Source organism: Selaginella moellendorffii, unplaced genomic scaffold (genome assembly GCF_000143415.4).
Source record: "Selaginella moellendorffii unplaced genomic scaffold, v1.0 SELMOscaffold_26, whole genome shotgun sequence".
Classification (NCBI taxonomy): domain Eukaryota; kingdom Viridiplantae; phylum Streptophyta; class Lycopodiopsida; order Selaginellales; family Selaginellaceae; genus Selaginella; species Selaginella moellendorffii.
The window spans coordinates 1,537,562-1,561,215 of NW_003314287.1; the positions used below are offsets into that span (position 1 = coordinate 1,537,562).

General features: G+C 45.5%; 2 protein-coding genes across 7 annotated transcripts; one reads left to right on the forward strand and one right to left on the reverse strand.

Annotated features, from left to right (window-relative positions):
• Positions 1 to 21: 21 nt before the first annotated feature.
• Positions 22 to 19,856, reverse strand: LOC9638156 (midasin). Its single transcript, XM_024679897.1, has 73 exons — positions 19,750 to 19,856; positions 19,471 to 19,697; positions 19,061 to 19,408; positions 18,814 to 19,011; positions 18,592 to 18,758; positions 18,430 to 18,542; positions 18,261 to 18,380; positions 18,131 to 18,212; positions 17,961 to 18,083; positions 17,833 to 17,908; positions 17,678 to 17,777; positions 17,496 to 17,630; positions 17,393 to 17,449; positions 17,159 to 17,338; positions 16,981 to 17,106; positions 15,104 to 16,927; positions 14,999 to 15,057; positions 14,747 to 14,942; positions 14,602 to 14,694; positions 14,070 to 14,548; positions 13,965 to 14,019; positions 13,760 to 13,913; positions 13,627 to 13,703; positions 13,367 to 13,577; positions 13,212 to 13,312; positions 13,065 to 13,154; positions 12,950 to 13,015; positions 12,731 to 12,895; positions 12,475 to 12,682; positions 11,545 to 12,425; positions 9,920 to 11,491; positions 9,669 to 9,864; positions 9,562 to 9,621; positions 9,436 to 9,509; positions 9,074 to 9,379; positions 8,893 to 9,022; positions 8,714 to 8,846; positions 8,516 to 8,660; positions 8,386 to 8,469; positions 8,189 to 8,339; positions 7,985 to 8,139; positions 7,818 to 7,934; positions 7,426 to 7,761; positions 7,233 to 7,376; positions 7,083 to 7,184; positions 6,832 to 7,035; positions 6,654 to 6,782; positions 6,524 to 6,602; positions 6,342 to 6,463; positions 6,127 to 6,291; positions 5,994 to 6,072; positions 5,825 to 5,937; positions 5,703 to 5,770; positions 5,554 to 5,655; positions 5,437 to 5,505; positions 5,235 to 5,391; positions 5,092 to 5,186; positions 4,975 to 5,045; positions 4,664 to 4,929; positions 4,396 to 4,617; positions 4,219 to 4,345; positions 4,109 to 4,164; positions 3,913 to 4,059; positions 3,647 to 3,862; positions 3,343 to 3,600; positions 3,161 to 3,298; positions 2,915 to 3,109; positions 1,114 to 2,862; positions 777 to 1,058; positions 534 to 710; positions 381 to 479; positions 209 to 334; positions 22 to 158 (listed from the first exon to the last, which is right to left on the reverse strand). The coding sequence occupies exons 1-73, from the start codon at positions 19,831 to 19,833 to the stop codon at positions 126 to 128; spliced, it is 16,044 nt and encodes a 5,347-aa protein (XP_024535665.1). The 5' UTR covers positions 19,834 to 19,856; the 3' UTR covers positions 22 to 125.
• Positions 19,853 to 21,849, forward strand: LOC9629078 (rhodanese-like domain-containing protein 14, chloroplastic). 6 transcript variants are annotated; one of them, XR_002992929.1, is made up of 9 exons: positions 19,853 to 20,088; positions 20,156 to 20,202; positions 20,271 to 20,363; positions 20,434 to 20,572; positions 20,730 to 20,832; positions 20,982 to 21,107; positions 21,274 to 21,394; positions 21,465 to 21,604; positions 21,671 to 21,849. XR_002992929.1 is itself a non-coding variant. In XM_002974990.2 (6 exons), exons 1-6 carry the CDS (start codon positions 19,923 to 19,925, stop codon positions 21,097 to 21,099), a joined length of 666 nt encoding a protein of 221 aa, XP_002975036.1. In that variant the 5' UTR covers positions 19,855 to 19,922; the 3' UTR covers positions 21,100 to 21,245. The 6 variants fall into 6 exon arrangements, 1 of the variants encoding a protein (XP_002975036.1); XR_002992930.1 differs by having other exon boundaries at positions 21,274 to 21,338; positions 21,395 to 21,604; XR_002992931.1 differs by having other exon boundaries at positions 21,274 to 21,338.
• Positions 21,850 to 23,654: the final 1,805 nt, after the last annotated feature.

Here is a 23,654-nt window from a genome sequence, read left to right on the forward strand (position 1 = left end):
GCATGTGGGCAAGTTCCTTTCGGCTAAGAACTGACAAGCATCGAGAAGCTTGACTTTGTCTTCTTCTTCTTCTTCTTCCACAAATGGACCAACTTTGAGCTCTCTGTCTCGTTTTTCATTTACAGCTATGATGCCGAGTGTTGCATCAACTCGAACCACTGTCAATTCCAAGAGTTAAAGAGTATATTTGCCGTACAAAGAGGCGTACCTGTCTTAACAAATCTGCCAGTGTCCGGGGGAGTGCCTCAATATCCTTTAGAATGACGTAGTAGGGGAATGGGAAGGTGTCCAGGTATTTTGAGAACATCGGTGCTCCATTTGCGAACGTAACAGACTGCATCACAATTGTGGTCATTGTATTGAAAGGACTCGTACAATACCTGCATGTCCAAGAGAGATTCTTGGGGATTATCCAGGACCAGGAAAGCTAACAGCTGCCTTCTGCTCAGCGCGTCGCGGACACATCGCCTGAGGCTTTCCTGCAGAAAACACGAGAGTGAGCTGAGGCAACACGTTCGGTGGAATTGACGGACCTTTTCGTGAAACCGGCCATCAGCTATGACCAGAACCAGCTGCTGCAAATCCCTTTGCCCAGCCGGTGCATACCGAGTCGCCACCACGTTCAAGAAACGTGTAAGGTACTGCAGCAAATCGACCATTGGCTCATCTGATATTGTGTTGTCCTGGCGAAACGAAAACTCCGATATAATCTGGTTCAAAAAGCCAACACCAAAACATTAGACCATGAGAAAACCATAAGATTGTAAAATAAGTACCTTGACTGCTGCTTCAGTTGAGAAAGGCTGATCCAAATCATGCAAAAGACGAACATTTCCTTTCTTCCCGAAGCTGGCCACGGCCATTTGGCCGACCTCCAGTTGCGTCATTCCTCTACATATTGTAAGCAGCGCCTCCAGAGCCATGTGTCCGCAGTGGCTCTCCGACATGCTCCGAGAGTCATCTAGAGCAACGACGACCTGGTACTGCCGCTTGTTGGGCTTTGTTCGTCGCAGCCATATCTTATCTTTCCTGAACTCACTTGCTACAAACGGTATAATCTGAAAAATCAAGTATTCAAGGTTTAGTACAGGATCAAGACAATCTGTCACTCACCTTCTTCATGTTTAAGCGTTTGCCCGATTTGTAGTCACCCTGGAGTCTTGAGGCCAGCGTCGGCTCCAGTATCAAGCGGAGCTGCTCAGCTAGATCTTGAGACAGTCGGCCCGTCAGTTGCTCGTATTTTTGCCAAACTTTTCTTGCACTCTCCACGTCATTGATGCCTGCTATCACTTCCGTCTCCAACTCTTGCCGAATGACTTGAGTATCGTCGTTCCACATCGAATTCTTTTGAAAGTTTTCGGGCCTTTCAAAAGAGATGAAACTTCCATCAGCGTGGAATTCTTCTTCGTCACGTGCTGCCGCCATCACCTCCTCTGATTCAGGAGCCTCTTGTCGTTCTGATGGTTTCTTCGTTGTATACGCTGTTTTGTCGTCCACGTCCATCATCTCCGTCAGTGTCTGCTGAGGTTGCTTGGAAGGACGGTACTCGTCGAGGGGAATGTTCTCTTCTTCCATGATCTCGTCGCTCTCATGCATCATTTTGCTGAAGTCGTCAGAGAGCTTCATCTGTTCGTCGGTTGCCGCACCCATTGCTTGTGCATTGCTCTTCTCGTCGTTTGAAACGTACTTGTAGGTGTCATCCTCACAGGTCTCCTCTGGTACGTCCATTTGGAGAGAATTATCAGCTTCTTTATCTTGTTCGTCTTCCACCATCCTGGCCCTCTGCTGCCATTTCTTTAGAGCACTGCCAAGACTTCTGTAGGGATTAGCATCGAGCCTACTGAGGTCTTCATTTTTTTCGGACTCTGTCGGCAAGCTGGAAGAAGAAGCATAGTTTTCACTGCTGGCTGCCCCGGCACTTGGAGCTGCTTCGTTTTGCTGCTCGTGATTGTTGTCCCCTGCAGAAGGTTCCTCCCTCTTTGTACCATCCTCGAGGCTTTTTGACAAAGGATTATTTTTCGCCTCTGTCGCAACGCCGTATGCCATGGCACTTTTGTTGTCGGCGGCAGCATTTTCCGCATCGTCCATGTTTGTGTCCAGGTTCTCAAGTTGAGAATCATGTTGTTTTTCCTCGGCACTGGAAGGCTCCGCTTGCTTGCTTTCGTCTGTTCCAGCGGGTTCCTCAGTTTTGTCAACTTCTGCTTCTTTAGCTCCATCGTTTCCTGTTCCATTCTCGTCATCGTCGGACTCTTCTTCTACTTTATCCAGGTCCATGTCCTCTGGTAAGGAATCGTTGACGCCATTATTCGTTTGCTCTTCCTCCATGCTTGGAGCACCTTCCTCATGGTTAGCATCTTGTTCCTGTTCGGCCGGGATTTCCTCTTCCATAACATCTATTTCTGCAGGTGATGGTTGTATGCCACTGGGATCTTCAAATGCGCTGTCTTCCGGAAAGTCTTCTTTATCCTCGGTATGATTCTCCTTGTCCTCGGACTCAACCCGTGATTCCTTGTCTATCGGCTTCTTTTCGTCCAAGTCTTCCTCCTTGTCTTCTGACGAATCTTCGTTCTTACCCCGTAACTCCAAATCGTCATAACCTGCGTCTTTAACAGACTGTCCCTGCTCAACTGACTCCGTTCCCTCCCGAGACTCGTCTTCCTTGTCCCACATCTTCTCATCAACCACCTCTTCATTTTCACCTTGTTCTCCCATTTTTGATTCCAGCTTTTCATCACCATCTTCATCTCCGTCGCTTTCGTTTGACTCGTCTTCACTAACGTCAAACATTTCTCCGTTGAAGTCTTCCTCCATTTCGATTCCTTTGTCAAGCTTCTCATTATCCTTGCGATCCGTGGGAGCATCCTGCCCAAATAGAAAAACGTTGAAACAACACTCAGTAAGAAAAAGACTTCACCTCGCTTCCAAGGAGTTGTTGCTCGTCTTCTATTTGTTCACTGACGTCTTTTGTTCCTTGGCCTTCTCCCATACCGGTCCCTTCAGCGGCCTGAAACTTCTCTGATTCTTCGCCATCTTCCTCACGAGCTCCACAAAACCCTTCACGATTCAGTTGACTTAGCACACTTAAAATTATGTAGCCCAGCTTTGCAGTCTGCATGAAGCATTGATTAACCCACAACCAAGAAAAATCTTTTAGACGTACCGCTTTATGTAACTCGATATAATCACACAGCACTGTTGCACCCGCGGGAACCAGTAACTTCAGAAGTAAGGACAAGGAGCGTACAAAATTTACGAAAGGAAGCCCCAACTCATCTAGTCCATCGTCCAAAAGCTTCACCTGTAAAAAGAAATAGTAACAAGTTCCAAATACTTGAAGCTTACCACATGATTAATCGTGCCCACCGAAGATTTATATATTTGATCAAGGCGTAGAGCCGCCACCGATTCTTCCAGTAGCGATTCAAACGTATGGACGGTATTCTCGGCTGGCAATGAAGCATCTGCCAGGCTTTGAACCTTTTGGCCCGCAAGCCGAACTTGAGAAAGAGCTTCATCATATCGTGATGCAATGCTGGCTACTCCATTTTCGGAGGGTGGGCATGTTTTAGCAGCAGGACGCACCTTGGACACTTCCACGCCCTGCGAAAAGATTGTTGGATTAAGAAATAAAACTCGAAATGCTTACTTTCTGAAGCAGCTGTTGAGCTGGTGTGAGCAAAATATTGACAGGACCATCTCCATGAGAATTCTCCGATATCAGCATGCTGATTGTACGCTCCGTTTCATCAATAACCTTAAAGTTATTATGAACGATTTCAGACATGTCTCTGGTAATAATAAGGAGACTATCATCTCCTTTCGCCACATAAGTTCCAAGAACAAGTTGTTTATCGAGTACAGCCTGAGCATTACAATGTTAATAACTTTCAAGTAGATCAGATGAGACGCTACCTTGCAAGTTTGAAGTTTTTCCAAACAAGCTTTGAGCTTGACACTGAAAACATCTGCTTCAGGTTTCGCTGCGGATTCAACCTTTTGTACAGTATCAAAGAAAAGCTTTAATTCTGCAAACTGCTGACAAATTTCATCAAGTAAACTCTGCAACAAAAAGACAATGTCAGCAACAGATGGAGAGAACGTAATCCACCTTTTGCTGCCACATAAGGTGGCGTGTAGATCCCTGCTTTGGTAATGGCTCGGCATCTAAGCATTAAAAAAATGAGATGGATTTCAAAACTGTAAAATTTGAATGCATACCAAGAATTTCCAGTTGTCTGATAAGTTCAGCGACTGCAGCTAGGCTAGAAGAGAACTCATGTATTTTCCGCCGCTGTTTTTGTTGCAAATAAAGCATATACTCCATGTAACGAATGAATTTATCAACCTAGTGAATGCAATTTATAAAGGATATCATCAAAATAGAAACAAACGTACCTCTGCGTGGTCAAGGTCTTCGTGGCATTTTGAGCTTTTGATCGCCAGTAACAGAGCAATATTATCAAAGTAGTAATCCTTTGCTCGCTCCCAAACTGGCAACGAACTTTGTCTCAAAAGTGACGCAATATTACTCCGGTCCGCAGCTCCTAAACTGTCACGTGTTAGCGTGCTAAGCTCGGCTACGGGCTGTTGAAACCAGTTTTCAATCCCACGCATATCCTGCGAGCACAGAAGATGAGCACGGAAAATGAGCCAAAAAGATTACCTTTGGCACTTCAGACTTATACTGAGATATGCCTAAGTCCTTAAGGCTTTTTCGAAGATCAACAAGCGCCTTCTTCTTCAGAGCGCGGCTTTTATTCTCCTGACTCAATTCGGTGGATCGAGATATAACTGCGACGGCTAACGCATCCAGTAACGCCGGTCCAGTTTGCCTCATTTCACGTGCTGAATTTTCAAAAAAGCAGCTGGACAACAGTGGCCCGAGTTTTCGAGCAGTATTTAGCATCTTTGTCTCGAATACACCATCACCTACAAAAACGATTAAGGTAACGGTGATGAATGTCATAGGACTACCTTTCGAAATGGACATCATGGTGCCAACAGTGCTTGAGCAAAATTGCGTCCAGTTTTTCTCCAGAGAGAACCTACGGCAGCGATCATTTTGAGTGCTTTAGAAATTGTAGAACTTACGGCTCTGATAAAGCATCCTCGTTAATTTTCCTACTAGATCGATCCTCTACACGCTTGCTCTTGCATAAATCAATAACAGGGCGTTTAAGAAAATCCTGTCACAGGAAAATGTTAATCGAGCTTAAATGAAACAGACTTCAAACCTCGTATTTTCGAATGATCTTATGCAGCTTCCTGTGAGACCTTTCTGCCGTGGAAACTACTGAATGGTAATTGTAGTCTTCCCACTTCGCGAGTCGAGCAAAGTCGGCCAGTTCTTTTGAAAACGGCTCTTTTCCAGAGCTCAGTGCATCTTGAACTCTGAATAACCACTGTAAGCGAAACCAAATGTCAAAAAGTTCTTACGCTGGTATCCATCGCGAATAATAATGTAGCAAATTGTACAAAGTAAATGACAGCCTTTCGTGGATATAACTGAACAAGAGAGATATCTATAAAGAAACTGAAACACAAGAAAAGTACCTGATGCGAGAAAAGAACGCAAATTCAAGATAAAACGCCTCAATGAGCCCCAAGCGACATTGAAACTCGCCTATCGGGCAGGATAGCAAAAACTCTTCGCAGCTGAAATATTGCATGTAAGAAAGCGTCCAGGAAACTAGAAAACAGACCTTTCAATAATCGTTTTCACCTGTAAGCCTTCACCTTGATGAAGTAAATCGTAAAAAGAAAACCACATCTGCACAACGAAGAATTAAGTATTTACAAGTGTAAAGCTACGAAACTTAATCACCTGCTTCGCATTTGCTTCCTGCTGCCGATCCACATTTTCTAATAACTGCGGCCAGCTTTCAAGCTCCATTCGTCTCCATTGCAATACAAGCTTGGAAACTTGTGTCAACACCTCTACAAGAAGATTTTACAAGAGGATTACGACCTTAAGGCAGGAAAAAGAAATTTACCAGCCAAAGAAAACTGCTTTGAAGCACTCTGCTCCCAAACTTGAGATTTGGCAAGGACCAGTTCCAACCCTGAAACCGCCTGATAAAGACGAAACAATTAATTTGTTTGGGAATGGAAAAAACGAAGGCGTACCTTGACAATTGGAGAAGACGCAGGAATGGAAAGCAGCGACTCCACGAATTGCATAACTTGAAGTAGCACTGGATGCTCAGGCCATTCTTCCAATAGAATATGGATCCGCCGTGCTAGATTTTCAATCGGTCCAAGCATTTTCGAAAGCTCAGAGGGAAATGCGTCCTGTAAAACTCGTCGAGATTGAAAAGAAGAAACCATCGTAGGCAAGTTACCTTGTAAATATTAAAGTTGTCGATGGTTTTATTCGAGAAGTTCCCGTGTTCCAGGCTTAATTTTACCAAATGAGCTGGATACAGAAGCGTATCGAGGAACTGAGGTACAGCATGTCCGATTCCTGTTACACACACATTATGCGAGCGTCAAAAAAGGCCATGTACAAAAACTGTAAACTAACCTTCTAAAATGCATCTGCCACTGTTGTAGGAGATTAAAAACTCTGTCATCCGATCGTCATCAGAAACACTTTTATTTATCTGCACAAGAAAAATATCAAACAAAGGATTATGAATAAACCCGATTCAAACCTCCAGTTTGGAAAAAATACGCTGGTACATCCAGAGAACTTTTTTCAACATTTCGTCCTGGAGGTAGGCTAGCTTCGCTTTAAAAGCCGCATCGGATTCATGGTCATTACTAGGAACCAGTTTCTGGACCTATAAGTGAAATTTGTTAAAACACAAACTGTCACAACCTGTAGCTTACCTCATATCCATCCGAAACTTCATCCAAGTTTTCCACAGACCAATACGATGGAAAGAGCTCCTTAAATGTTGCTTCATCCTCCTCCGGCTCTCCACCTAAACTTACGAAGCGAATTTGGTCCGAATCCTCCGTATCATTCGCTTTCCGAAATGCACGTATTTGTTTCCATATTCCTATGATTGAGTTTACCAAATCTTGAAGAAGCTGAAAGCGAACAATTCAGTAACGTAGGTTTTGACAAAGAAACTGACCTTCATATGGCTGTCTGTAATAGTCCTCGAATGCACGAACTCACGTGTAAGGCGTGAGAGTGCACACAAGAGGACAGAAACTTTAAGTTCTAGCTCCGAAGACTGTACCAGAAACATGAATAACGTTGCGACATAAGAACAGCTACAAACCTTAGGATCAGACTTGAAACGGATCGCCTTCTCAATCAATTTCTCCACGGAATGGTCCGTTAGCTCGCCTACAACGTCCAGAGCAGGCACCAAACTGTCTGGCCGCGGGATAGACGGAAAGCACATAAGAGAGCATACAGCGTTCTGCAAACACAGTTTTAGCAACAAAAGAAAGAGAGAAATTTTTACGTACGGTGCAAGTGTCCAAGTCTCCACGCTTTTCAAATACACGACCATTCTCATAAGCTACACTGTGAAGGGATAGACCATATTTCAACTCGTATATGCCCAACTGAAATGGTTGAATAACGTCTCGGTAAGAGTTGAACCGAGTTGAGAGCTGCCGAATAAAACTTGTGGCATTGTCCTGCCAGGCAGTGATTCCCTTCACCGCCATTTCTGCATCCATGCCATGAGCCAGCGCCTCAACAAACATGTTAATTCTGGCGAGACTTCCGACCGACTGCATAAAGTGCCCAGCCTCTTTGATGAACTCATAAAATTGAGGAGGCGATGGACGAGAAACGAGCTGTAAAAAACATGATGTTAGACTGAAATAGCAAGAAAAGCTAGGAATTTTCAGACCTTGGACTTTAGTTTCTCCACGTTCTCCTCGATATTCTTTTGCTTGTTGACCAACATTTTCATTGTCGCTCCGTTGTCTTTGCCGCCTCTGACATATAAGTTGCTCTCGTTCCTCACCTGCACTAGTATATATGAATTACCATCCCAGTCTTTCGTAAATGACAGACCTGTATTTCAATGTTGACGATCTTCAGTTTGTCAGACAAAATTTGATGTTTGTATAAGTATTTCGCCATGGGATCGACTCCGTAACCAAGCATTAACAACTCCAATCGCATTCTTCCAACAAGTAGCCACACTTGACCGAGTCTGACCAAACGGTCTGAAACACAAACATGTAAGTCGCAAATGCATGTTTTTTGAAATACTACCGTAGTAAGCCAGTTGATGCCAATGAGTGGAATACATCTGCTTGATGCATGGTACCATTAGCTCTTGTACGAGATTATGCAGCTCTGGATCCTGTGGGATCTGAAGCAGCTTCATTAAGTCGTTCGTATTTTCTGTAGGAGGTTCGTGATTCTGTAAAGCTGAAATGAATACTTGACATTGTCTAGAAGGTTTTTACCTCTTGGATGTGAGCATGAAGAGCGGAAAGAAGCGGAAAAATCAAGTCCATTTGTGGAAATAACTTCTTATGGGAATACATAACCTGAAAGTTTACTGTGGATATAGTACTGCAAACAATTTTCATATACCTGTTGTATAACAGCGCTAAGGTATGATAGATCAGCGGTTACGGGGTCTGAAATAGAAGAATATGAAGAAAACCAGGACCTTTCTAGCCCAATTTTCAATTGATACAATTTAGCATGATACTCTTTCACTTTTGCATAACCATCACTACAAAAAATACAAACGTGAGCACCTATCAAGAGCAATGCAAACGCGCTTACGTTACAGAAGCAGCAAAAATTGTTTCTGAAGGCCGAAAACGGAGGGACGCGCCAGCTTTTAAGGATGAATCGTTCCATAAGTTTGTGTGCCAGTTGAAAACCATCTCGTGCGTATAATGGCTAACACTCGCCGCTGTGGTCTAACGTAAGAGTCGCGAAAATATTAAACAAGATAATACCAGATGCATTCGAAGGATCAGAATCCAGCAGCCACATAACGTGCTGGTGTGGAACAAAGTCCACAGAAGGTCTTGACAAGACTTTCATGGAAAACGATACGACATGATGTAGAAGCTTGCTCTGTAGCCCCTGAAAATGAGAAGGCCCAATAAAAACGTTGAGTTGTATACAGAAACTTACCATTCTTTCAAAAAACTCCATATAGTTTTCATTATACGTAAACTCCGCAACTGAGGGTAAAAGCTTTGAGATAAGGCTTCCATCCAGCAATAAAGCCCGATGGCGAGAAAGAGGATGCAACTTTTGCCAAAAATCTTGTCCAGTTGACCAGAAAAGAAGACTTCTGGAGAACTTTTCAATTTTGTGACACCCAGAACTGCAAAAGCTTTGCGGTGTGTGATGCATGTCCGATTTGATGAACGGTATAAGCTGCTTTTCGGAAGATGGTAGTTTTGCACGTTCAGAGTTTAGCCTCTTCGAGACCGCCTGTAACGAAGTATGATAGAAATAAGCAATACAGTATAGACAATTTGGTAGATTACCTCCCCTATCTCCACAGCGGTGTTAAAACCATAGGCTCCACCAGAACGACCAATGCAAGATATCATGCTCAATCCTGTCAGCAGATCGAGAATTGCAATAGCGAGTATTGACAACGAAACTCTTACCTTCCAGAATCATCAGCCACAATTTTGAGTCCGAACGCAGATAAAGCTTCTCTTGGCTCTCTGGAAAATCCTATTATAACCAGAAATTAAATACCGCAACATTGTACCTCCGATCCATAAGCTTTCAGATAAAGTTAGCATGCTGTGTTCCAATTCGAAAAACTCAATGGAATGAGGGACCTGTGGATGTCCACCATACTTCCATAAATATGGCTTTGCACATCCTGCATTTTCAACGTTTAAGGCCGCATCCATCGCTGGCACAAGGTTGAAGGCACCCTGGACTGCGTCCCGGAGATTATTCTGGTAAAATCAGAACGTTCAGACAAGCAAAGACATAAAACAAAGTAGAAAGAACCTTCTTGTTGAGCTCTAAGATGCTGTGCTTCATCGTTTTCCAGCAGAACCGAACAAAGTCCAGTTCGGCATTTGGATCCTGTATGGCTCCCCAGAGTGACTCATGAGAGTCAAACAATACGAGCTCAATGGATGAGCCGCTTTCGAGCACCACAAGTGCTTCCTCAACCCTTCTGATAGAGAGCAATAGCGGATATAGCCACGTAAACTTCCCGCTACAAACATTAGCAGCGGCTCCCAGCGATGGCATATGACGGAGATATGACTGCATTATGGGACTTGCCGTCTGATGAGCGCTCAAAGCTGACTGGAGAAACTGATCTTCCGTCTTCCACTGGAGATACCATCGCCTTAACGATGTCACCTTGCTCGCTGTCGCTATAAGCCGCCTCCATAATACTTTCCCATCCTCTCGCATGCCCTCCAATCGAGCGTCACTCTCGATAAGGCAGTTCTGGTTCACGAAGGACAAGCCTGTTCCCTCTGAATCCATCATACCCTTGAAGCTATTCCATGTGTCTCTTAGCTCCTTCACCAGAGTTATTACTTTGTTGTCGAGGTGGCCGCTAAGCTCGGTGGTACCGAGGCCTTTTTCTAGCACCATCAAGCAGTTGGCTATCCTTGGAAGCTTGACTGCTACCTTTCCAATAAGGTTCTGGAGCCACTGAACCCGGCGTTGAGTATCAAAAACCGGTGCCTGCTCCAAAGCCCATGAGATCGCAAATTCAAGCTGCTTCTCCATTTCTGCAAAGTTGACGCTGGTAGTAAGCGGTAAATCAACGCCGTGTTCTGAAGTCTGCAAGTATCTCAGTAACTTCTGAGGGAAATGTACACTGACATCCTTGATGCTCCATAGCCACTCGCGCAGAGCAGACGTTCCGGACGGAGACCGCAACAGTGCGCGGCTTTGAACCATAATCTCCAACGCCTGCATTTTGGATGCGATGTACTCGACATATCTGCAGTCCCGCTTGACAACAGCTTCCTGCGACCTTGAGCAATAGTCTCGTAGAGACAGTGGTGATGGCCATCCCCCGGGAACATAAAAGGATGCTTCATATGCAAGCTCTAGAGAGCATATCTGGCGCTGAAATATAACCCTGGCACTCGACTGTAGCTCCGCAGTGATACAAGCCAAATATGACTGCTCCCAGCTATATACCATGCTCGAATAGAAGTTCCCACCCCGTTCAAGTAGAACCTGAAGCAAGCTTAACCACTGGCCCAGCTCCCGGTAAGTAATACCGAAAGGATGACCCTTCGTAAGCGACCTTACTTCCAAATGTAGCCTGGTTATTGCATCAACAAGCTGCAGCCCGGGGACTCCGAAAGACTCTACCACGCGTTTGGTATCGTGATATTCAGTTTCGGGTTCGATGTCTCGTAGCATGTATAGTTCCACACCACGATTACGCATTGCTCTCGAGACTTCGCCATTTGCCGGATCCAGTGTCAGGAAAAGACGAAAGTTGGGGTGAGCCTTAACCACCATAGCCTGGCCGTGGACAAGACCCCGCTCGTTAACCATGAGACTGCCGCTCGACTCAAGAAGTGAATTTAGCCGGTCCAGCACCTGCAAAACAAAAACTCGAATGAAAAATTTAAAATAAAACGCAGAATGCATACCGTAGGATTGCAGAGGTTGGCATTTTCTAGAAGAACCCATGCTCCGCATTCCGCTGCTCTCAAAAGGTCTCCGTCAATCCATTCGAAACGACCAACGTTGCCTTCCCGCTTAATATCCAGTGCACTTAACAATGTCCGGAGCTTTCCGAGGCCGAAATCCGATGTCCCACTAGTACTCGGAAGAGCTATTTGAAGCTGCTCCAAAAACTGCTTCAGCATACTCACGGTGGATTTTCTTGCGCCATCGACTTGAAACACCTGAGTCTTTTGAAGTGTAGACCAGCTGGCCAGAATATTTTTAACTATACCGATCCTTCTGTCTGGTGAGTAATCCCCAACGGCCTGAGATAAAAAGAAACTACAAACCGCTTGAGCTGAAACATTTGCAGCAGCGATAGCTTCCCGTATGCAGCGAGATGTGTCATGCTGTTCGAAGCAGCCAAGAAGCTCTGTAGTGTCTGTAGAACCCGACATGTTGTACTCGAAGAGAGAATTCCCGGTAAGCTCCGCCAGCGTGCGAACCATCGTAGTTTTACCTGACTTGGGAGGACCAACCAGCAAACACATCCACCCCTTCCCTATGCAATGCATGATCGACTCCAATGTACTTCCAGTACCAGAGAGGACCTGAAGGTGCTTCAAGCTATCCTTTCTAGAACTGCCGAGATCCATCCGCTTCGAGTGTGCCAGTCCAACTGTGATATTCTTCGCGTACATTATGATGTCTGGTAGTGCGTATCTAGCAGAAGGATTCCCAAAAATACGCTTAAAAAGGTTTACCGCGGCATCTCGATCTTCTAGAGTTCGCAACCGTTGAATATAGACGAGCTGAACGAAATGCGACATTATCTCGTACTCGGTCCGAAAACAGAAAGGAGAACCTGCAAGAGTATATTTACTTTCAAGCCCGAAACGTTAAAACAAGCAAACCTTCTATAAGAGTGCACCACCGCAAAATGTCGCGCAGATTAAACTCCCAAGGTGCGCCTAAGTGACCGTAATTGTGCAAAATCATTGTTTCATAGTACAGCTGTCTGTTGAACTCTATCATTTTTAAGAGAATGTCCTCTGGGATTGATGGATGCAGTGCTCGAGCAATAAAAAAATAATCGTCGGATGTCAAAGGCTCGGTGTACACCTGCATAGCAAATCGGGTTCAGTGTACTATTAAACCAGAAGTGCTTACCGTTGTAAAACGATTGAGAAACGATTTCGGAAGCCCTTTCCTGCCACCACCCTCGTGCAGAGGGTTCTGACAAGCAAACAATCGAAAGGTTGGCGGGCACTCAAATGTCAAGCCCAGCTCGGGTATGAAGACCTCACCACGATGGTCCAAACACGAATTCAACCCCTGCGTAGAGCAACAATGTTAAAAAAAACTCAACAAATACCCTGAGTTTGATACCTCGAGGACAGATTGAGAAGCAAGATTAAGCTCGTCAAGAAGCACCCAATTCCCAGCTTTCAGGGCCTAGAAACTTAAGCATTAATACAGAGTCGGTAAGTAGAAGAGTAAACACCTGTAGAAATACTCCATCTGACCACTGAAATTCACCAGCTTTGCCACCTTCAACAGGTAAATCCGAGCCAAATAGATCAAGGATGTCCGTCTGTATTCAGTATAACACAGCATGTTACTAGAAACGCATGAACAGAAGCTAACGAACCTGCTCAGAAAGGTTAATTCGAACAACTGTATGTCCAGAGGCAGCCGCTAGCGCAGACACTAAACTTGTCTTCCCGACACCGGGACTTCCTTCAAGCAAGACTGCACTCCCACACCCAAAATGAGAAATAACGTCAACGTCAAAAAAAGATTCACCTGGTTTTCTCAATTGCATTGCTCGTAAAATTCTCATGACATTCCGTCTTGTTGTCGGTGCGTTGAACTCAAATTTAGTGTTTTGACTTTCAATGTTGCCCTTTGATATATAGAACGGATGAATCCCAAAAGAATTTGAACGACTGGTATCAGCTTCTATATAAAAACCTTTGTCAAGAGCGCATGCATTCTCTGCCTCGGATTTGAATTCCTGAACAACTTGGAGATCAAAAGCCTGTCAAAAAGGGTATCTAGCATACCTCAGGAAGCAGAGTTAAAAGAAAGTCGACGCACTTTTCTTTCAAATTCTTTGGAGCTGTGCTTGATAGAGCAGATGCTGTAGTGAAACAATAACATAAGAAACATACATATAAAACGTAATTCCGATCGTACCCAATCCAACACCATCAAGGAGGACTAGAAACGCTCCATGAATAAAAGCAGCGTACTTGCCAATCTGAGGGGCGGCATTGTTGACGTACGTTATCCATGAAAGAAGGTCTCTCACGGACAATGTTTTCGAGATTTCTTGACGCTGCTGAAACCACTGATCAAAGAGTTTTAGAATACAAGATTAACGCTGCAGACAAACATTTACCTGCCAGAACTGAATAAGCGGTTCTACCAGGCACTCCACTTCCGATCCGCTTAGCCTGTGACACAGAATGTCAGTATAGAAAACAACAGGAAAACACATGCCAACCTTTCCAAAATTATACTTCTTAAATCATCCAAGTCGCAAATTGGTGGCACCCAGACCTCAGTGAACCTGTTTCTTAGTGCCGGAGACAGCTCCTTCTTGCCAAAATCTCCACCAGGATTCATTGTTGCCATCAACCTGAATTTCGGGTGTGCTATAATTTCTTCAACGTCGGAACCACCTTTCTCCGCAAGTACGAGAGTGCCGTTTGGCTCCAGAACACTGTTAAGCCTCTCTAGCACGCTATCGTCTGCTAGGCTGATCTCATCGACGAGAAATAAATCCCCATTCCGCATGGCATCTACAAGAGGACCATCATGCCAAACGAAGAGCGACTGCCATTCCTTCCGTAGCTTTTGAAGGGTTGTCACTGTTGAATGGAGCACAGCCTTCTCCTCAGAGCTTATGAGCACTTCTTCAGACTTCAATACACGCCTAGCAATGTCGATAGTCGCCCCGGAGTCTTCTATCTTCGAGGACAACTGCAAAACAAGTATCAGCTCAAAGTATAACAAAACATTCCAGCGATGCTTACGTTATTAGAGAAGCATCCCATCGAATTTAGCGTACATACTGCATCATCATAACGCATTGCGATCTTCTCCCTACCCCGAACTGGTCTAAACCCCTGCGTAAATAGAAAGTGAGCACAATAGAAACTCATTAGACAAACAGCATACGCCAATAAAATCAGATGTCTCTGTGTGTTGATGGCAATTTAGAATGTGAAGCTTTTGTTTCAACAGCTGCGCGAGTAGCTGGCAAACAGTAGTTTTTCCACATCCAGTTTCACCGACGAGGAGAAGAGGTTCATTATGCTCGTTGCACTGCTGCGTGAGATAGTACAATCGCCGCATGCTTTTCATCCAGACGATTCTGTAAGAATTTCACACGTTGAAGGCGAAGAACGACACTACAATGACGATCGATACCTTCCTAAGCCTGCGGCTTTGCCATCTTGAGTTTGTTGTACGCTCGAAGCTCCAGTAAACTACAACACAGACTGTCTGAGTGAGAAAGTACGTAAAAGGAAGTACCTCGTGAACTCTGTCAGGATTTATCTTCACTCGTAATTGCTTCTCCAAACTTGTCTGCACTACCACCTTTTCTTTTGAATCCCGAATTCTTTCTGCGAGCAGAACGTAGCCGTTCCAAGCAAGATCTTCGTATGAGATGCCACTCTGACGATGTCGTTCAGCCCAACGAAAGAGATCTCGTGGAGTTATGTAGCCGTGCTTCCCAGCAAACACCTTACTACCCTGTCGTTGCCGCTGCAAATCTTTCATGACTTCCACCATCTTCCCGGCATAGCTTGCAGCCACGTCGCATCTCTTCTCAAGTATCGTAACAAGCTCGCCCGCTGGGATGTCGTCGACATGGAGCTCAATAAATCTGTTGCGAAATGCACGAGAAAGTGCCTTTCTTCCTCCATAAATACCGGGAGGATTTTGTGTTGCAAAGAGCATGAAATGCGGATGAGGTTTCACAGACACCTGGAGCTCGGGAACGAAAAGCTCCCTGTTGTCGTCCAGAAGCCGGTTCAGAGCTTCTAACACATCTGATGGAGCCAAGTTCAACTCGTCCAGCACGATCCAATAGCCATTCCTAACAGCTTCCACCAGTGGTCCTTCCTGGAAAACCAGCTTTCCAGTATGATCTGAAACATAAGCACCCAGGTACTCTTGCAGGTCTGTGTGCTCATGGTTGTTGATCCGTAAGAACTTGTGTCCTGTGACGGCTGCAAGATATCGTACTAGACTTGTTTTCCCACTCGAAGTTGGTCCCTGTAGCAGCACCGGATATTTCCGAATGAAAACCGCCCGCGCAATATTTTTCAGATGCTCCTTTATACTCTTGGTCAAGACGTAGCGCTTGCAGAAGGCCGTATCAGCATCCGTTTGGCTCTCACATCCACGCTGCACCCAGAACTGTTCGAACAAAATGTGGTCTGGACTTGGTTGTGCCGGAGCCTTCATAAGGGACTTCGAAAAGCTCGTTGATTTCCCGGACTGATTGTAGAGAACTCGCTGAATGAGTTCTTCCATGATCGGAGCACTCGACTGATCCAAGAGGGTCAGGAACGACATACAAACCCCGTCGTACAAGGCCCGATCAAACCCATAGACAGGCATAGCATGCCTTGTAAATTCGAGCGCCCGGGAAAGTGACCGTAAACTGTACTGAGGTTTATGCCCAGCACCATCGCGCAGCCGCTTCTCTGCTTCTTCCCGGGCTTTTAAGAAAAAGTTGACGATGTTTTCCGGAGAACGCATGGAGCCTTCCAAGTATTTGGCAACCAGTGCCTCCAAGTCTTCTTTGCCGCACATCTCGTCAACGTAAAGCTCTGTAAGCCTATTCCTGAGCAGTACGGGCAACTCTCGCTTCCCAACGTCGGTCGCAGGATTCATGCAGGCAAATATCCGAAAGTTGGGATGCCGCTGCACAATCTCTAAGTCACCGCGCTCTGTGAGGCAGACTGATCCACCTCCTCCGTCGAAAATTCCATTCAGCCTCTCCAATATCTCAACTGGTGCAAGGTTTATCTCGTCAAGGAGTAGCCAGGTACCGTTCTTCAGTGCCTTGACAAGAACACCTTCGACGAAAGAGAACGCAAAGGCACTTTTTGAGGCTTCCACCTGCTTCTCGGTCTTACTGAGCTCAACTGAGAAAGCCCGCCACCTATCGAGAAGATTCTGGCTGACTGGCTTTTGTCTCTTTGCTTTTTTTGGAGTCGATTCCTCTGAGTTTTCACCCACCAGGTTCCCAACTTTTGTAATAGCAATGCGAAAAGCCTTGAGAAGCAGCACCCATCTTTTTTTCTCCACATACTGTTGAACTGTTGTCCAAAAGTCCTTGTTCTTCTGTAACTAAATGTGAGAAATGGCCCAAACAAACAGAGAAAACTAAATACGACCTGAAGAGAGAACGTGGCCGTAAAAATTTCATTGAATGTTTCCACTAGAGGCAGACAAACACTTTGCGCTTCTACCGGCTTGAAACCTCCCAGTAAATCGGCTGCGTCGCTTTGCTGGCTTAGATTCTAAAACCAACACCAGCCAAATTAATGCAAACATAGGAGCTCTAATACGTACCACAACAGTCAAAGGAGCTGACATGTGCCACGCCAATCTCTGTACAAGAGTCGTTTTGCCAGTTCCCGTCTCTCCAACAAGAAGCACAGCTTCATTCTGTTCAACGCAACGGGCTATCCGTTCTAGTAGCCTCATTGTTTGAGCAGTATCAGCGAAGACCGTGTTGTATGACCCTTTCGCCTGAAAACTATCGTTGTAAATCTCAAAAGAGAAATGAATCCAATCTAGATTTACCGCTCGTGATTGTAATGGCAAGACAACACGGCCAATTTGTAGCGCAGAACGCAGCTCCTGCGGAAGGAACATTAGCCCAACCTCGACTATTATTGAGTATTACCTGACACAGAGGCTTAAACAACTGGCTGTAATATTCCACACGTTCCAGAGGAACGTTCCAATGTTCAGCAATGCATCTCATCACAAGTTGCCGATCGACAGTATCCCCAACAGCTGCAGCAAAACAGTCTACAGCCTGCATTGGCCAATTTAGGATTCTCAATGTGAGAGGCGATTTAGTACCTCCAAATATATGTGGTCTCGTACTGTCTCATCTAGGATCAAGCTTTCAGATACCCGAGGGACCAGTGCACACACTCGATTACAAAATTTCAAAAGGTCCCTGAAAGTAATTAACCATTATTCGGGCAGAAAAACTTGAAATCGTACAGTCTTACCTCGTAGAAAAATGCCGACTAACGTGAGCAGTGGCGCCACCTTGTGCCACTGTACCCTTTACTATGTTAAGCGTGCCTGCATAACACTTATCAGAAATTAAAAGTAAGTTAGCTTAGAGACAAGATACCAATCAGTTTTGGGACTAGGGAGCACAGTCCTGGAAATCTCTCCTTGATTATAGTTGACAGCTCCACATCCGAAGGCACCTCGATTATAATTTTCCGCCACAAGTAGGTAAACGAGTCCCGGCCTATAAAAGCACCTCAATTACGAGAGCGTTTAGTATATAGTCCGAACCTTCCCCAGACTTCCATGTGGTACCAAATTGCATTCGGCAAACCGTAGCAAACAGACGGAAGTTCTCTGCAGCATAGACCACCTGAAAAGCAGCTGTAGTGCTACAATACACCAACATGTGCTAGCGTACCTCTCCTCGACCGGGAATTTGGAGCTTTCGATCCTCTAATAAAGATACAAGCGAAGAAAAGAGATCGGAAGGAGCTTTGTCAACGTCCTCAAAAACAACCCACAAGCCTTTTTCAATAGCCTGCAATGCAGATTTAAAATATGCTCACGAAAGAAAAGGAAGGGCCAACCTGAGTAAGTGTACCCGGCTGCCACTTGAACTCTCCTGGAACTTCGGTACAAACGTAATTGCCAAATAGCGTTTTGGTATCCAGTTGATCGTCAAGGTGAATGAATAAAACATCTGGACAAGCAAAAATCAGCACACGAGTGAAAGAAATATAAGATCGAACCTGTATTTCCCGTTAAACCTGCAAATTCTCGAAACAAGCTAGACTTTCCTGATCCTAAAGGACCTTCTAGCAGCACAGGTTGCCTTTGACTGAGTGCCAGAGCGAAAGCTTCCATTTGAGACTTCACACTAGGCGTTACTACAAAAGAGCTTCGCACAGCGCCTCCGCTGCAACCAAAAAAGTTGAAAAGCTTTGTAAGATTTACTTATCAAAGTCCCGTACCTTTGAAAATCAGGCCGCAGTGGCAGCTCAACACCACAAATGACGACATGTGAGACCTTCTCGTCATGCCGTTGCTTCCACCTTACAACTGACTCATAATGTACAGTAGCCGAACTCTTCTCTTGAGTATCTAAGTCACCACCCGCAGTGAACATCTCTACTATTCCTACCGCTATTTCTCGATAAAACTCCTCCCACCTGTAGCAACAAGAAGTTAGTCATACGATGAACAAAAACATAAGCTCACCTTATCAAGCATGAAAATGCCTCTTCTTCCGAAATACCCGAGAGCGACGCACTCAAGTCTCTCGAGGCAGCATCCGACATTCTAAACACCAGTGACAAAACCTGGACAGCACACCAGCGTACATCAAAAACCGTGCCTCCGCGGCATTCTCCAGTCCACAGCAAAAGACTTAGAAAAGGACTCCAATCCCACAGCTCCCGAAAGCTTCTCCCATCTAGCCGGAGGAACTGGTAGGAGGCACGTAAAACTTCCAAGAGAGATGGCCCCTCCTTCGATTCACCACCAAGACCATTACGCAATAGTCTCTCAAATGGTGATGGAGCAAACGTATAGTAGCGTAGAATCGAGCTGCACAGAACACAAGGCAGATATAAATCACCAACTTGAGACACTACATACACGAGGCTTACCTCGAGAGAAATGGAGCCAGGTCGAGAATTTTGCTAAAGGCCACGCTCACATACTCATGAGTTGCCACGCTCAAACTCGAGCTACTTCGCTTCTCAAGGGAGTTTACCAAATCCGACACTACTTCAGACAGCACCGATCGAAAGCATCCAGCCACTACGACTGTGCAATCCGGCCTCACGAGCAATTCCTGGACCACTTCCACCGCTTTTCGATCGATTTCATCCCCCTGCCGCGCGAAATAAGTGAAATTCTGCGAGAAATGCGAGGCGAGAACGTACCCGTGCAAGTGCCGCAATGCGATCGTCGGCCAGGCTCGACAAGCGAGCGAGCTTCGCGAATCCCTGGCGAAAATCGACATCCATTGCCAGCCGCTCTCCTCCTAAAACCCTATAAGAACCCTAAACGAAGGGTAGAATATCCTCGCCATTGTTCTCTCGAGGGAATGAGATAAATGGCAATGGCGACGGCGGCTTCTTTCGCTCTCTCCGCGGCTCCCAGGTCTGGAAACCTCGACGATTTTGGCAGCGCGATTCCTTTCCACGCCAATGCGCCGCCGCGGAGGAGGACGACGGCGATTCGAGCGACTGGAGCAGCAACCAAGCGCGCCAAGACTCCAGGTACTGCTCGCGAATTCGACCTAGCTCCAAGAAACTCATCGGTAGGCTATTGAATCCTTCTTCACAGCCGAGGAGGATTGGAGAATCAAGCGCGAGGCTTTGAAGAAAAACCAGGTAGAATTTCTAGTCTTTCTTTGACCTGGATTGGAAAGGAATGGAGATAGACGAGTATGTGGATGTAGGTGCGCTCTATCACTGCCAAGGACGCTAAAAGGCTCCAGGACGAACAAGGCTACGTTCTTCTAGATGTTCGTCCTCAGAACGAGTTCCAAAAGGTAAGTTTCTTCTTTCTTTTTCTTTTTTTTTTCTTTTGGCCAACTTCATCTGATGGAGAGAACTTTCCAGATGCATCCTATAGGAGCTGTGAATGTAGAGATTTACAGGCTTATCAAGGAATGGACTGCCTGGGATATCGCTCGAAGGCTGGGATTCGCGTTCTTTGGCATTTTCGACGGTACCGAAGAGAATCCAAACTTCCTTGCAGGCATGTAAAGTAAGATCCCTTACTACTGTTGCTTGCGCTTGCCCATTCCAATCCGAGTAGCACGACCGACCATCAGAACCAACTTGCCTGCCAGATTGTGTGATATTATCAGATGCTACTCGAGCGCTTATATTTCTGTCTCTTCCTGTGCTTCCAGATGTGAGGGCTAAGGTCGAAAGCAAGTCCAAAGTTATTGTTGCCTGCGCATCTGGAGGTACAATGAAGCCTACTCCGACTTTGGCCGATGGACAGCAATCAAGGTAGCGTACTCAGAAAAGCTTGCATCTGTTCCATGACATGATTGACATAACCAATTCCAGCACAGTGATAGTTCTTTAACCATTTTCTCTCGTAGTAGTAATCACTGCCACTGCATACTGACGCTTGCTTTTCCTTTTTCACCTTGCAGATCGTTGATTGCGGCATACGTGCTTCTCATGGACAGCTATACGAATGTTTTGCACCTGGAAGGTGGGCTTCGGAGCTGGTACCAGGATCGACTTCCGACGGAAGAAGCCTCGGAATAGATCAAGAGGTTCGCTGTAAACTCTGGTTGTGTGTGTGTGTATATTTATGTATAACATTCGTGCTGCTCCTCAATAAGCTGGTTTGTGGGAGAGTACTAGCAGCGTTTTGTGAAGCATTGATAAAAAAACTTAAGGTTCGTTTCAAAGCATGGTTTGACCCTTCCTTTCACACAGATTTTTCCTTTCCTACGCGGCTATCATTCTCGTCACCGGGCAGTTAATTATCCGTTAGATTGGAGGTAAAGTCGTCGACTTTTTTAACCGAAACATCAAAGTTGTTCTTCCTGACACCCAGGTACAGTGCTTTGGTGTCAACCGTTTTGTTGGCTTCCTTTTCATTTTGCGATTGTATTGCGGGGGTGCAGGGTCTTATACGGACGATCACAGAGCAAAAGGCACGACTGGGGAGCTTAGTACATTACACTATCAGGTACGCAAGAAAAAGGTGTTGCAGGACTTGCCGCTGCAAGAGACCAAACGGGGAGATGTTTGGGGGCAACACGGGGTAAGCCCGGGAAATCCTTGTTTCTTTCGCGCATCACTTCATCCTTGTTTCTTTTCGTGCTTCCAGGTACTTGGTTCCTGAAACCTTTTGTACTGCTCAGCGAGCCATCGACAATGTTGAGTTTCTCGGGAAGAACATTTCGAGAAAGTAAAAGAAATCTCTTCCCCAAGTTCTTCGTCCTCATGCGCTGCTTACTTAGCGCATCATTCTAAGAAACAGCAAGCAGACAAAAGCCTTTGCCGTAATGATTTGGTTGGAGGCGGCTGCTGCGAGAAAATCCATATAGAAAGCTCGCGCGCTCGCTTGATCCATGTCTTACTAAAGAATAGAGAAATCCCAAACAAATACCGGGGAGTTCTTCGTGTTCCTGCTAGCTACTGCGGCTCTGATTTTTAACAAATATTTCTCGAGAGGCTCTCTTTGCTGTCGTTCTCAAATTGTCTGATAAAATTCTTTGCTATTTTTTGTTTCTTTTTTCTTGAACTTTTCCTTTTCCCAGTTTTTTGTCCAAAACTTCCAGTCTGTGTCTGACATCAATACGAAATGGGCCTTTAGACGGCCATGCACATGGTCCTGTCTTTGTATGGGTGATCACTCATACAAAGTTAAAAATCCTCCAAACAGGTCAAGCAACTCAGCCTCTCTGCGCATTGGTTTGAATGGCTGCAATGGCTATTCACTCTCCATAAATATTTTCAATGCACTCTCCCTGGACCACAAGAAAAAGAAGGGAAAAAAGTTATTTAAAATTTAAAAAAGAAAAAAGGAAGACAAAAGAGAAGAGTTGCTCTTTTTGCCGGTGTCACTTCACTTTCAGGAGCGATCAAGCGCCCCACCCCCCAAAAAAAATTAAGAAAAAAGAATACAAAGACCCAAGAAAATGGTCTATGAGGAGAAATCTCCAGAAGGAACGCTTGAGTGGGCGATGAAAGATCAAGCGCGGGCGAATATCAGATCTGGTTGGCGCTCTTTTTGTTCTCCTGCCAATGATGGCGCAAGCGATCCAAAGGAGCGCGTCGCTCTCATGGGAAACCAAGACAATTGCAAAGGAGAGGAGGAGATGGAGCTCGTTGTCACACTCTCTAGCACAATGCGCTCATCCACATCGTGTGGCTAGCTCCATCGGACAGGCCAAATTTATGGTGTCCGAGCCAATCTCACAATCGCGACTCGCGAGAGAAGCAAGTGAGCAAATTGTGTTGCTTTGCCTCCGAGGAGAACCTCAAAGCAAACTGTTCGGTGTTTTGGGACCGAAAAGTTGGCCATGCATGAAAGCAACGTCCAAGTCTCCACTCTACGTTAGCACTGTTGGCATCATGCATGCATCACCGCCGTCACCGCCACCTTGATGGAGAAAAACATCAGAGGACCATTTGATGTTTTCTTTTTGTGAGGGGGATGGCTACAATGTAACCACTTGTTGTCAGTGGTCCACCTCGGTTATAAACTAGTCTGGCTAATCTAGGTAGCTAATCACAATGTTGTATTGTCGGGAGATACGTGGGCAGTGCTTTGCTGCCACTAAACCATCCTCTTTCGAATGCTTAAACCAAAAACATGCCAGGCACGGGCATTTTGGAATGGGCATTTTGTGAGTGGACTGGAGTGGGAGCCATGTACAAAATTATTCTCTTTGTGAGAATCCTAGATTCTACAAGCACTAGGCTAAAGCGCTGGAAGGCAGGGTGGAATTTTGGCGGAGCTGCAAGTGCGTGTCTGGAATCTACGCTGCAAAAGCCTCCGGCTAGGCGCTTAAACAAAACCCAGGCTCTCTGGTGATCATATGCTTCAAAACTAAATGCTTTCCAGAATCCAAGCTCTTTTCCAATGTGGAGATGGATGCTACACAACACCAAACCCATTGAACAGCCTTTGTTTTTCAGACCCCCACTTTCTTTAAGGCGGAATTTGGCACCAATGTCCCTACTTGATGGCACAATGTTATCTATACGAGTACATGAAATTGGGGAAATCCTTGTGTGGCATTATCAGAAGCTTTAAGAGCGATGGAGTGGTGCCTGTGGACTGGAATGCCCCACAGTAAGATGCC

Coding starts and splice junctions, on each gene's coding strand:
- LOC9629078 (XM_002974990.2), top strand. CDS start 19,923: ATGGCAATGGCGACGGCGGCTTCTTTCGCTCTCTCCGCGGCTCCCAGG. Junction 20,203..20,270: donor AGGCTTTGAAGAAAAACCAG/GTAGAATTTCTA, acceptor ATGTGGATGTAG/GTGCGCTCTATCACTGCCAA. Junction 20,364..20,433: donor CTCAGAACGAGTTCCAAAAG/GTAAGTTTCTTC, acceptor AGAACTTTCCAG/ATGCATCCTATAGGAGCTGT.
- LOC9638156 (XM_024679897.1), bottom strand. CDS start 19,833: ATGGATGTCGATTTTCGCCAGGGATTCGCGAAGCTCGCTCGCTTGTCG. Junction 7,377..7,425: donor GAGACTTGGACACTTGCACC/GTACGTAAAAAT, acceptor CTGTGTTTGCAG/AACGCTGTATGCTCTCTTAT. Junction 7,185..7,232: donor GTTTCAAGTCTGATCCTAAG/GTTTGTAGCTGT, acceptor TTTCTGGTACAG/TCTTCGGAGCTAGAACTTAA.